The sequence below is a fragment of the Scleropages formosus genome, chromosome 4 (genome assembly GCF_900964775.1).
Source record: "Scleropages formosus chromosome 4, fSclFor1.1, whole genome shotgun sequence".
In the NCBI taxonomy this organism is placed as follows: Eukaryota; Metazoa; Chordata; class Actinopteri; order Osteoglossiformes; family Osteoglossidae; genus Scleropages; species Scleropages formosus.
Genome location: NC_041809.1, coordinates 19,000,006 through 19,013,540, shown reverse-complemented (window position 1 = coordinate 19,013,540; position 13,535 = coordinate 19,000,006). Strand labels below are relative to the sequence as shown.

Here is a 13,535-nt window from a genome sequence, read left to right as displayed (position 1 = left end):
AGGGACCTGAAGTGTTGGACTGTTGAGTCCCCCCCCAGAGGCCGTTCCTGACATTTATCTCTCATTGCCACCATAAGTTTTGATTTGTAAGTTGTCTATTGCAAGTTGTAAATGTCTTTGTACTGAACTAAGATGAGTTTGTTCTCCTTTTGTGACTAAATTGCAGATGCAATGTATATAGTGCTGCTTGAAAGTGTGAACCCTATAGAGATCACCATTGTTCTTATACAAAGTATTAAAATAAACTTAGTTTTTATCAAATTTAAAACAAAGAAAATGAATAAATGATTATGATTTACACACCTGATTCTGCTTACCAACTTGGAGTTCACTTATTTTTGCACCTGCGCCACTTCCATTTTCTGCTAAACTCATGATTTCCTCTAAAGCAACATATGGAATTGGTAATTACACACCTATTATGTCTGATGAGAATGACTGCTTCTTATTAAATAGCCATTACGTGGTAAAACTAAGGGACAAAGAGTTCCACATACTTTCAAGCAACACTATATATAGGGGCGGCTTGGGTGTAGGTTCACATCTGGCGCAGTCTTTATGGAGTTTTCATGTTCTCCCTGTGTCTGTGTGGGTTTCCTTCAGTGCTTCAGTTTCCTTCCACAGTCCTAAGACATGTAGTTCAGGGGGGACTGGTGATTCTAAAGTGCCCATGGTGTGTGACTGGAAAAGTGAGTGTGTGTGGCTGCCCTGCAATGGACCGGTGTCCTATCCAAGGTGTGCCCCCCAGCTTTGTGCCCAGTGATACTGCGATAGACTCTGAACCTCCTTGACCCTGGCCAGGACAAAGTGGTTTATGAAAATGAATGAATATATGTATAGATATAAATTGGAAACTGGATAGTTGAAGATTGACTCGTCTTATATGATGAATCTCACTTTCTACTGCGACCTGCATATGGTAGGGTCCATTTGGCGCAAACAGCATGAATCCATGGACCCAACCTGCCTTGTGTCAACAGTTCAGCCTGCTGGTGGTGGTGTAATGGTGTAGAGAATGTTTTCTTGGCACATCCTGGGCCCCTAATACCAATTAAGCATCCTTTGAATGTCACGGCCTATCTGAGTATTGTTGCTGACCAGGTCCATCCCTTTATGGGCACGCTTTACCTGTCTTGTAATGGCTGCTTCCAGGAGAATAATGCGGCATGTCACAAAGCACAAGTCACCTCAAACTGGTTTCATGCACATGACAAAGAATAAACTGCTCTTCAGTGGCCTCCTCCCCAATCATTATATCTGAATTCAGTAGAGCGCCTTTGGAATGTGTAACGGGAGATTCACAGCATGAATGTGCAGTTGACAAATCTGCAGCAATTACATGATGCAATCATGTCAACATGGACCAGAATCTCTAAGGAATGTTTCCAGCACCTTGCTGAATCCATGCCATGAAGAATTCATGCTGTTCTGAGTGCAAAGTGGTGTCCTACCCAGTATTACAGTGGGGTTCCTCATAAAGTGGCCACTTGCGTGTGTGTGGGTGCGTACATATAATATATATTTGCTGTCTGCCTTGCACTCTGTCCTAAATCACTGACAAATGAATGAAATTTGAGTATCCCCTTCTGGCTGAGTTCAGGTTTGCTCAGTATCTTTGGACCTCTTGGAACACAACCTGCCGAGTCCTCGGTGCCCTGAAGGTGGATCACTTAGGAAATTCGACAAGGCTTAAAAGCAACAAGACCAGTTCTTATCTGTCGTCGGCGTGCTCCGGCTTCTGGCCCTGCAAGAAATAAATCCCAAACACATTTGAAAAGCTGCCCTTCACACACCTCCAGCTTATTTACTTGGCCCAGAATCGGCATTTTGATTATCGTTTACTTTCCCCACATGTGCCAGCATTAGTACTCGTGAATGACTGAGTAGTGCCAGCCTTAGAACCCTCTGGGTTCTTCAGCTGCAGTGAAAGCTTGTGCTCAGACCTGTTTACCTCCTTTGTAGTAAACCCAGGTGTTAGAAGGTCCTAGGAGAGAGTGGCTGGGTGGGCTCTCCATGTTTGTCGGCTCTTGGCTTCTCTGCGGGTTGATTGCTCATGCCACCCAGGGAGCAAAGGATGGGCCTCTGCCCTGGCGGCAGTTTATATCAGTCTCCTGCTGCCATTTCCCCTTTAAAAACCTCTGTGTAACATTTCCACTTGGCCAGGTCCTACCAGCCCAACTGTAATATTTATAAAGCAGCTCTCGGTTCCTCGTCCTTCTGGCTTTCCCCAGTTCCCTCTACCAACCAAAGTCTGTTCATCGTTATGTATGCATCTCCCAAAAGCTATTAGTCTGATGTCTGCAGTCACAACGCCCCCCCTTGCTCAAGGTAGAGGTACTCTGCGAAACTGTCGTGTTCATTTTCCACATCTGATTGTCTAGCAATAGGTTCCCAGGCGCTCTTTTAGTGTTTAGCCCACGGATGGATTTTAATGGCTGACTTTTGCTGGAGACAGGATCTCGTGGGCTGATAGGACTCAGTGTCTCACCACAGTCATCCCCAATCAAACGAGTTAGTTACTTCACAATAACCATATTAATAAGTTATGGTGCCGTAAGTGAAGAATGACCTATTTTCTATTCCTGAGCTCTTTGAAAGACAACATTCTACACAGACATCCTCTGATTAGATGCTGAGATTTTTTTAAAGTAAAAATTAAAGAATTATGTTGGAGCGTATGATGCTTGAATAGTAATCACTTAGAACCTCATTTAAAATCTCCTCAGATGAAATATCCATCATCCCTTCCTTGTATCTTCATACTAGAATGTAAATTCCTGCAGTTTTATAAATCTGCTTGAATCCTTAAAGGAAATGTTGTCGGCGTGAGTAAATAGCCATGGAAGTTCTTTGCATCTTCACCATCAAAAAAGCAGCAGAATTTTGTTCTTAGCACTGTAGTGAGGATTTGCCGAATGAGGTGGGTGTTCGCTCACTGGGTTTGAACGACCTTATCAGCATTGTCAAGGTGTGTGTTGGGTCAGTCTCACACCTGTGCCAACCAGGAAAGCAGAAAGTGTATATCCTAACACACAGCACTGCTCACAGCTATAAACGTAGAACACGGAAGGACAGGGTTGGGAACGTGATGAGGGGCAGAATGAACAAGAAACTTAAAAGGCCGTTATAGCTAATGAAAGTGTGCTGTTTTTTGAGATAGTAGGCTTTAAAATGTCAAGTTTGTATAGCTTTTTTTAACTTTAGGTTTTTTTCAGGTGTCTAATGTGTGGTAGAGGTAAACCGTAAACACAGCACTCCTATGTCAATAAATCATTTTGCCAGTTCGAGTCCTGATCTTGGATTTATTTTGATTTACGTTGCACAACCTGGTGCATCTTTGTGTTGTCGCCATTTCCCTGCACAAAGATATCTTCTGGGAGAGGCTCCGTCGGTGCTGTTGTTATTCTTTCGTAATTGTACCACCAACATGCCGTCACTCAAATTGGCAGGGAGGAGAGTCATTTCAAAGAGCCATCAAAACCCTGCTGCAATAACTACCTGTCCCCCCCCCCCCCCTTTTTTTTTTCAAAGAAAAACTCCAGAAGTGTGAAAACTGAAATGAATTCCTTTTCATTTTAGGCTGACCTCTGTACCAGCGTTGTCCAAGAGGGAATGTCTACCTTTCTTCTTCTGTGAAAAATGCATGACATTAAGAACATAATTTGAGCCTTTCAGAAGATACTTGGTGAATAGACTGTATACTTTGCTATTGAGTTAGACTTGGGAAAGTGTTGGGAAGAACTTCATAGCTGTGTGTTTACTGTAGACACTGGCTTGCTCAGTGTAGCACAGACCCAGGAGGTCACTTCTTACGGTGTGTAACACCTTTTCCCCTCCTCACAGGCTCCCGACCACGCTTGGAAGACGCCCCCCCGCGGATTGTGGAGCACCCCTCAGATCTGATTGTGTCCAAGGGTGAGCCGGCCACCCTCAACTGCAAGGCAGAGGGTCGCCCTGCGCCCGTTGTGGAGTGGTACAAGGACGGTGAGCGGGTGGAGACGGACCGCGAGGACCCCCGCTCCCATCGCATGCTGTTGCCCAGCGGCTCGCTCTTCTTCCTGCGCATCGTGCACGGGCGCCGCAGCAAACCCGACGAAGGCGTCTATGTGTGCGTGGCCCGCAATTACCTAGGGGAGGCTGTCAGCCGTAATGCCTCCCTTGAAGTCGCCAGTACGTAACCCTCTCTCTTCACATTACCACAGGCAAGGTCACGCTCGCATCTTTTGGCAGAGCAGGTGAAGGAAGGCCTCTCTAAAGTGCACTCGCTTTTAAATAAAGAGCAGGAATTGAATTAGATCATTATTGTTGCGGAGAAGTGATTTGATTGTGCTCATTACCGTGGACAGACCATGCTAAACTAAGGGAATCCGTGGAGCTTGACTTAGGTTCTGTTCCAGTTAGCAGATGCTGGGCCAAAAGTACAAGCTCAGTAGAATGCTTGTCGTGGACTCATTCCAGGTTTGAACAGAAGGCCAGCAGGTAGCTTCTACTCTCTAATTCAATAGTGCAACAAAACCATTTCATTTTACAGTCAAATTATGCGCCAATATATTATCTCTGCTGTTTGTCATAACAGTTTTAGTTGCGTATGTCAGGGTGGTTTATTATTATTTGACACACTTTCGCCTACAAATTTTGTCAAGTAGAGGACAAACACTTTGTTACAAATATGTGCCCTAGAAGAGGCTGGTATTGTTCCAAATCTGAGTTTGCATGCAAAATTGTTTTGTTCTGTAAGACATTTTTATTTTTCAAATCTTTATTTCAAATATAGTTTTTTTTTTTTTTTTTTTAATGTAATTCACAATTAGAAAACCGAAAGTCAGAAAATTCTGAATACTGAAATGGTACAGATATAAAACATACATCTCCTGAAAATAAATAATATTACTGAAGGAATTCATTTAAAAGCAGCTGTTACATGCCACTTATGAAATATGTATTATTCAGATATTTCAGCCCCTGAAACTCTAAGTACCATATATTATTAATTATGTAGTAAATGGAAAAACAGTTCCACGTTGGCCAAATTTACTGAAAATTCAGGCAGAATTTAATTGCTTATTTGAAGATTCGAAATGTGTATAAACAGATGCACAGATAATTTCCTTTGATTTAGACGGTTAACAGAGAGTCTTAACAGAGTGGTCTCTGACTTAATGACTGCAGACATGGGTCGTGTTTAAAGGAAGCAGCTCTGAGGGCTGAACTACTGAACTCTCACCACTGAAGCCCACTGTGACACAGATACATGTCCTTTATTCACTGCTTCTAAGTGTTTATTTTAAGCTGACAATTTTGGGGACGCGAGTAAGGTTTTTCATTGTTTGCGTGGTTGCACAGTCAGAGTGTACAGTATTGCACATGACCACGGTATTACATATTAGACGTATAAAGGCTGTCTGCTTGAAGGGTCTGAAATGAGATAATAAGGAGTTTGTGTTTGTCACTGAAGACATGAGCTGAACTGAGAGCGATTGTTCTAGTTGGGGGGTGAAACCGAGTTCATGGAATGAGATCTGAAGTCAGCTGGTCACTGTGCTTGGTGTCTTCCTTACAGAGGCTGTGGTTTCCCTCACAGCTGCCGCTGCCTTCTGCAGCCTTCGTCCGGCATTCTCCGGTACCTACAGCAGAGCTCTGCTGCTCATGCCCTTCCTCCTGGCCACATTATACTCCGCACACTTCCTAGCGTTGATCACCTTAATGAGACCGCTGTTTGCTTGTCAGATGCAGTCTGTACCAATGTGTGTTTAATAGGCAAGTGTGACGGAAGAGCTGAGCATGAGGTCGCAGGTATGATACCTGTTAACCTTTTTGGAAGTAACAGAAATATACGCACAGCCAAAGTGTGGAGGGTCGCTGGTGGAATTCTTGCCGGTGCAGCTGTATTTAATTAAAACTCTGACTTAATTAGCAAGTGTCCTTGCTCTGTGTAATAATTATGCAGATCTCATGGCCACCGCCGCCGCCTCTGAACTTGTAATTCCTGTCAGAACTCATGCGACTTGTATGGCCTCATTCCGTGAGTCGCTGCAACAAATGGTTTTGCGAAGGTCCACTCTGTAGGCCAGGCCTTTGGTGGATGGAGGAAGGCCTCCTGGTTCGAAGAAGATAGCTGAAGGCCCCCCTTTGTAACTGGCTTCAGAATGTGTACCCATTGTCTCCCGCTACGTCCACATGGCAATCCCACACCAGCAGGTCTGAGGAGCATCCTCCACTATGCCTCTCCACCCCTGCTCTCACACGGCCATGTGGCTTGCTGATGATGGCATTACTTTCTCAGCACCAGAACAGCCAGAATGAGCATGCAGTGAAGCTGGAGACAACCTGAATCTGGGGCCAGACGTGGCCTCTTAGGAGCCGTACTGGAGGGGCAGTGTGCGGGGCTGTTTTTTTTGTTTTTCTTTCTCCCCCAGGGACCCTGTGAGCGGTGATCTGTCTAGCCTTTTGGCGCAATGCTGTGTGAGACAGCGCCCAGACACAAACTGCCACACACTGTGGCTCTCCTCACAGAGGGGGCCACGGAACAGAGAGGCTGATAATGAAAACCTGGGTTTTCTGCACCTGACAGCTTGTTGATCTGGTCAGGCCTCGGGGGGCGGGGCTGGGGGGCATGTTTCAAAAACCTCCCATCTGCCACCAGCAAATAGGCTCTTGAGCCATGCTTTTCCCCTGGCATGTTTCTGTTTGCGTGCAAGTATGTCTGTACGTGTGTGTATGTGTACACATTTGGGACTGAATCTCTGTGCTTGTTTTGAGGTTTTTAAAGCTGCTTTCTTACATATCAGCTTGCCCACATACACCCCTGCAGGGTGGTAGAAGTTTGAAACAGGGCCTGTGGGAGGGAGGGAAGGTCAGCTGGAGGTCAGATTTGCTTTCCAGAGGGAAACAGGTGAGGGCCAGGGACGGCTGTCCTGAGGGGAATGTGCCGAGTGAACAAGTGAAGGGCAAGATCTGACCCTTCCCCTCTATTCCGCCGGGCAGGGGGTGGGGACCCAGCCAAGTTTCACACCCTGGGTAATCCCGCTTGCCGAGGCACAGAAACAGCTGCACGACAACCCTCTTTCTGCAGAATAAAGGGAAGAGAAGATACTGAGTTTTGTAGGTTTGTGGATTGACAAAGAGCACTATAGATCACGGAGCTCCCCAACCCCAACAAGGTGGTAGACCAACAATTAAATATTGTTTTATCAACAGCTCTCCCAGATGGCTGAACACCAGCAACCACATCCACAGTTAACCCCCATGGCAATGCACTCAGATGGGGTTCCCATGCCCACCGCACCATTGTTACAGCCCCCCCCCCAGGCCTTGTGCCCACATATGCAGCTGACACGTTGGTGACAATGACCAAGGAGAAGGAGCCATAATTAATGCTCTCTTCTCTTTGGTATGCAGTTGCATAGAAAAGCATATGCAGCAATTACTTATTGCTGTATCTACATTCACGTTTACATTTATTTATTTAGCAGATGCCTTTCTCTAAAGCAATGTACATCTCATAGAATATCTATTTTGGTGCTGTAATGTGTTCTGAAAATAAGTAGCTTTCAATTCATGATTAATATTATTGATACTATATTATGTGATAGTAATTTTGATACCACATATGCACATATGATATAAAGTCATGAGTATTGATATTTTCTCCACTGACATCTGTTGCATTTCAGTGAACGAATTTGGTGGCACAGTGCTTAGAACTGTTGTCTTTGAACTTAGAGGACCCATGTTCCAGTCCCACATCCTGCTGTAGTACCCCTGAGAAAAGTATTTACCTTCAACTGATCACTAAAAATTGCCCAGATATCTAAATATATAAATGGGTAAATAGTTGTAAGTTGTTTAAAATCAGGGGGTGCGGGGGTGCGGTGGCGCAGTGGGTTAGACCACAGTCCTGCTCTCCAGTGGGTCTGGGGTTCGAGTCCTGCTTGGGGTGCCTTGTGAGGGACTGGCGTCCCGTCCTGGGTGTGTCCCCTCCGGCCTTACGCCCTGTGTTGCCGGGTTAGGCTCCGGTTCCCCGTGACCCCGTATGGGACAAGCGGTTCTGAAAATGTGTGTGTGTGTGTGTGTGTGTGTGTTTAAAATCGCAAGTTACTTTGGAGAAAAATGTTCTGTAATGACTGATGCATAGCAGCAAAAATATGTATCTGTTTTTTGATAAAAACTATTCATTGTCTTCTATTCTGTACATATAGAAAATAATCCTGTTAATACCCGTTATCATGCACAAATGCACTACTTATCACGTGGAATTGGTTTCTGTCTGCATTTGGGATTACTCGCTGCTTCACCCTCACACAGAATAGCCCATTGTCGGGATGTGAACTGAAGCTGCGGAATGAAGCATATTCATCTAGGCTCTTACATATCTGACCTGAACTCTTGACATCCTTAAGGTATCAGGACTTCCTGTGAGAGACGGATGAAGCGGCGAGTGAGCAGACACAGGATTAAGGCTAACCCTAGAGTTGCAGTCACTGCCCCACCCTCCCCCTGGTGGTCCCACTGTCCACCCACCCCCCCCCCCCACTCATCCTGTGATTAATGATTTCATCAGACTTGCCTAGAGGTTAATGTGAGGTTGGCCTAGGCTCAAGCACTGGTGGCCTGGGGGGTGGTTAGGGCTCGGAGATTCGGATGGGGTAGAAGCGCAGAGGGGTGGTGGGGGAACACAACGGAGCTTAGAGGACAACAGGTGGGAGAGGAAGAGCTTTGAGAAGCACGCCCTTTGTTCCTGTCCCGCTTTGCCTCTGGGTGCCTCCATGTGTCTGAGATTACGGAAGCACTGAAGAGGCTGAAGAGCACAATATGGCCCTGAATAGGCTGTTGTGATTAATCAAGAGTAGAAAATTATCGGCACAGATGACTGCTTCTTACGGCAACTGAGGGATATTCACCAGGCGTTATCTGCTCCCTGACTCACTCGCTGTAATTGCTTAAATGGGTGTGGAGCGTTGGTTGAGCGGTCACAGCGTCGCTAGATATAAATCTTCTTTCAGGAGAGACTGACACAATTTCTTTGCCCTCGCTCTGCACACATTCATGGAAAAAACGTGAACAATCGTCAACGAAAACTCATTCCGATTGTTGGGGGAAAACAGTTCAGTATGTCCTTAAAATACTAGTGTGCTAGTGGTATTTTTCTTCCAGTTTCTGATCTTGGCTTTGAAAGTAAAGACAGTCCTGGGTCTAGCCCAGTAAACATTTTTTGCTGTTTTAAGTTCCCTCTGTGCCAACTCATCCGACAGCGTTTTTGCAGTTCTAATTATTATTCCATCTTTGTTGTTGTTCTCCCACGAGTCTTGCTGCCAGCAGAGGGGCCATTTGAAAGTTGGTTTGGAACTTTCTAGTACAGCCTCAGATAGGCCCCACCGCCTGGTGCATTTAGTGAGCTGCAGGGAAGGCTTTTGGACGTCTAAAAATACAGAATATAAAGTACTCTAACGTTTCAGCATGCGTAGCACGATGCGTGTCCCAATTTATAGAATGTTAAATGTTAAACAGCACTAACAGGACAGACAGAGGTAGCTTTTGTGGGCTTACATGGAGTACATCTTATTTTTGGCTGCTTTTTAATCCTGTGTGCTGGAGAGAATCTGGAGTCCTTTACTTGCCATTTACAGCATTCGCTCCCAGTTTGTTCTGCGCCCACTTCACATGTCTCCCATGAATGCATGTTGGCCAAGAAGAGAGCTTAACTTTTCTGTCAAATGTAGTTTTCATAGGCTTGAATGTCTGGAGAAGATGTCCACAAGATGTCCACAATGACAGGCTCCAATCACAGTGTGGTTAACATACACTGGTGGTGAATAGTCCAAGTGGGACAATCTTGGGTTTGGTCCCATGTTCCTTACCGCTGTAGCAATCTCTTTTGAAGGTGCCCCACACTGGTGCTTTGTTGAAGCTGTTGAATCTGTGTTTACTGTATATTGTGGTCTGTTTGTAGGGACTGCTGATAGCATAGTGGTTAGAGCCACATCCTTTGGCCTTAGAAGGCAAGTTTTAATCCCACCCCTTGCTGTAGTACCGTTAAGGAAAAAAATTATCCCAAATCGCTCTTGTAAAAAATACCCACAGCTGTATAAATGGGTAAACATTTGTAAGTAGCTTAACGCTGTAAGTTGCTTTGGAGAAAAGTGACAACTAAATGAATAAAGGCAGATGTCTAACATAGGATGCTGTAATCTGAGAAGGGAGAGACTCCCCTCCCCAACCATTAGTATATGTTGAATGAACATAGAGTGTCTGCGAATGGTATTTGGATGCTTCTGACTTCTGGAACCCTATGTTGGAAACATAGTTAGCTCAAGACTCAACAGTAGTGTCAGATCGCCATGTCCTAAAATGCTAATTTCTTGCTGGGAGAATGCTGTCTGCCATGAATACACAGATACATTTAAAAACAGTGAGAACCAACAACCAAATGTGACTTTTCATCTTAAAAGTGGTGAGTGTCATCAACATGCACCCTGAACCTCGTTCGGTGCGGTCGAGTATGGGGGCATGTGTTTTCTGAGTTGAACTGTCTACTGGGCAGCTTCTGGAAGTTTTTCCTGAGTTTTGCACTCTAGCCCTCTCAGACAGGCGCGCGCCACTCTGAAACCTGGACCTGTGGGATTTGGCGAGCCGTGCCGTTTTCCCCTGCTGTGAAGTGGGCAGATAAGGTGCTTCGCTGCCAGGTTGAGCGGATTTCAAACTCTTTGCGCACCCTATTTGCATAATGCAATTTGCATAATATGTTCATTGCTTTCGACCGACTCGTAATTTCCTCAAACTGTATTTGGGTTAGAACAATGTGATTTGACTTGCTGTTAATGTTATTTACAGGGCCTATCTTTTGGCAGGAGAAATGAGTCTTTTTTATTTAAAAAAAAAAAGTGTGTGTGTGTGTGTGTGTGTGTGTGTGTTGAAACATTACTTAGTGATCTGGCCTGGTGTGGCAAAACCCAGAGTGTTATGAACAACGCAAGTTAAAAACACGTTTGCTGAAAATAGATAGCGGTTGTGTCTTTGGAAACGGTATTCTGGATCAGTGCGAACAATTGTGTTTGTTCCAGCAGATGGGCTGGCAAAGTGAACAGGGGAGGGCAAAGCCTGAAACTGGGCCACCCTTTCGACTGGAAGGTAACAAAGGGGCTTGACCCCCATCCCCTGCACCCTCCTATATCATTAATAAATGTAGACCATTAGTACATTAAGTAATCCTCTTTCTCTGTGGTGTCTCGCTATTAGCTGCCATGCTGCCTGACCACACGCATGGGATAAGACCACCTTAGTAATGGATTTATTGTTGCTGGGATCTGCATACAAAAGAGCAGTACCAGGGGAGGCATAGCCCCCCTGACCCTGCCATCAATACCAGTGGGGTCTCCTTTGTCGCCTCTTTTTGTTCCATAGCATTGTGTTTTGAGGCGTCCTTCTGTCCAGTGACGAGGGGCCGGTGCTGTTCATACAACGGGTTTGAGCCCAAGAAAGGACCGGGAGGTAGGCTTGATATATCGCCCAGTGTCCCTCCCTAAAGTGCCTTAAAGTCCTCTCAGAATGAGCCAATAATTTTACGTTTTGGGTGCTACTTCTTCCTCTTCAGTGTTTAGCATTCATCTTAAGATATGAAAAAGGAAATGGACTTGGAATAAGAGAATGCTGCAGATGGCCAGATCTGTGCTTTTTCTGGAGGCGTGTTTTTTCCACGCAGTGTTTACTCATCACAGTTACCGCCCTACAGTGGTCCTTGGCAATGTTTTTTGTTGAGCATTTCTGTGGTGATACTGTATTCTCAGGTGTAGAGTGTTTCAAGTCCAGCTCAGCGCATGTTAGTTACTTGTATGAAAGTTTAACAAATATTTTGAGGAATAAACATATAAAATGTGTAATCTACATAGCGATGACCAACTACATTAGGAAACTTCCTGAAATAAGTAAGAAGTATGTTTATGCTCAGGTTCTTTTCTTTTGGCTTAAAAACAAATGGCTCTACGTCTTCTGTATGAAGAACGGACCGTCATCTGATTGCAGGTGTTAAAGGTGCAATTTGGGGTGCAGTTGTTGTCTTTGCAGTCAGCCTAGCTGAGGGGCAACACGGCAGCGTTTACCGAGTAGACCACACCATTGAGCACAGACTGGAGATCGTGCCCCAGTCGTAGTGGAGTTGAAACTCGCTCTTGGGATCGGGCAGACTCCATTGCACCTTGGGGGATAAGAAGTGGGGTGCTCTCTGCAGTGTTGAGTGATAGTGCGCTGGGAGTGAGCACCAATTAGACGTGGGCTCGTTGCTGTCATTAAAGGAATTAATGAGAGGGCGTTTGTAATTTTGCCTGATTAATGAGGTGGCCAAGGAGGGATGGCTGTGTGCAAGGTGGTGCAAGGGTGGCAACGGTCCCGGAGCACCATCCGCTCGAATGGCCACTCCTGGCCGAGCCCTGTGCACGTCCTGCAGCTGCTGTGGAACAGTAGTTTGGCTGCTTTGGGCTTCCTGATGCTGCCCTTGTCTGTGCCTGAAATATGGGAAACTTTAAAGGGCATGCCTGAAACATCTGCGCTCGTGGGATACAGTGTGCCGCAGGGCTGGGTGAGCTTCAGATGGGATGGGTGTGCGCAGGTCAAGCAGCCCCCGAGGCTGCAAGGTGCTGAGCCAGTTGCCAAGGAGCCACGCTCATCAGGACCAGATAATGAGGCCCAGTCACAGCCTCGCACATGAGGCCCTCCCGCGAAAGCGAGGTAATTTATTACTTTCAATTTGTCGCCCTGACATGCCGGGGTTTCAGGGGTGTAGGAGATGGCCAGACCAGGCCGTTTATGAGCAGTTAAAAGCCTTGAAATGATGCACCTTGACAACAAATGTCATCCATCTTCCCCACCAACCAGGTCCTGTGTTAGCGACACGGGCTTTGTGGCCACGCTCTGCGGCTGTCAGGCCCCAGTGAAATACTGCTGTTATTTTCTGCACACTCGCACTATAGTATGTAGACTGCATTTTCATGAGGTCTTCCTGGCAAACAACGCATATAATGGGCTTCTGGGAAGCGGAAGAAGCCGACGCGAGTTCATCACAGACTGCAGCAAGCAGGCCTCACCCTGGAGGTCCTCAGCTTTTTGCTCAATTTGGAATCCCTAGCATTTACTGCAAGCTTTGGGCATGTCAGCAATATTTCTGTCTCATTTAATCATTCATAGTATTTTGGTGTTTGGAAAGTGTGGGCAAGAGGCAGGGATTACTCTTTCCAGCATTTAGAGTAGCCAGAACATCCCCCCTGCCAGGTCAGAGGGTTTCACCATCATTGTGAGAGACCATTTTTCATGCTCCATTGCTGGTGTTTTTGGCCAGAAAATTTGTGTCCATCAGAAACGGAACGTGGGGTGGCACAGTCCGTCTGCAGGCCCCCAGCTGTTGTTGCCTAACTGGACTCAGGTGACATCTAAACAGGGGATACAAGATGTAAACGAGGGTCCCGGCAAAGCCAAACGCACAGCACATGCAGGCTTAAACAAAAGGCAAAATTGAAAAGAAAAAGGGACAAAAAGTGTGTCGGTCC

The 13,535-nt window shown here is 45.8% G+C and overlaps 1 protein-coding gene across 3 annotated transcripts in view; it reads left to right on the top strand.

The window, feature by feature from the left end:
• Positions 1-13,535, top strand: part of robo3 (roundabout, axon guidance receptor, homolog 3 (Drosophila)) — a 125,876-nt gene that overhangs the window by 69,643 nt on the left and 42,698 nt on the right. For all 3 annotated transcript variants that reach the window (XM_018755447.1, XM_018755446.1, XM_018755448.2), the window contains exon 2: positions 3,844-4,170. In XM_018755447.1, the coding sequence (XP_018610963.1) occupies positions 3,844-4,170 (327 nt within the window). The remainder of the gene's footprint in view (positions 1-3,843; positions 4,171-13,535) is intronic.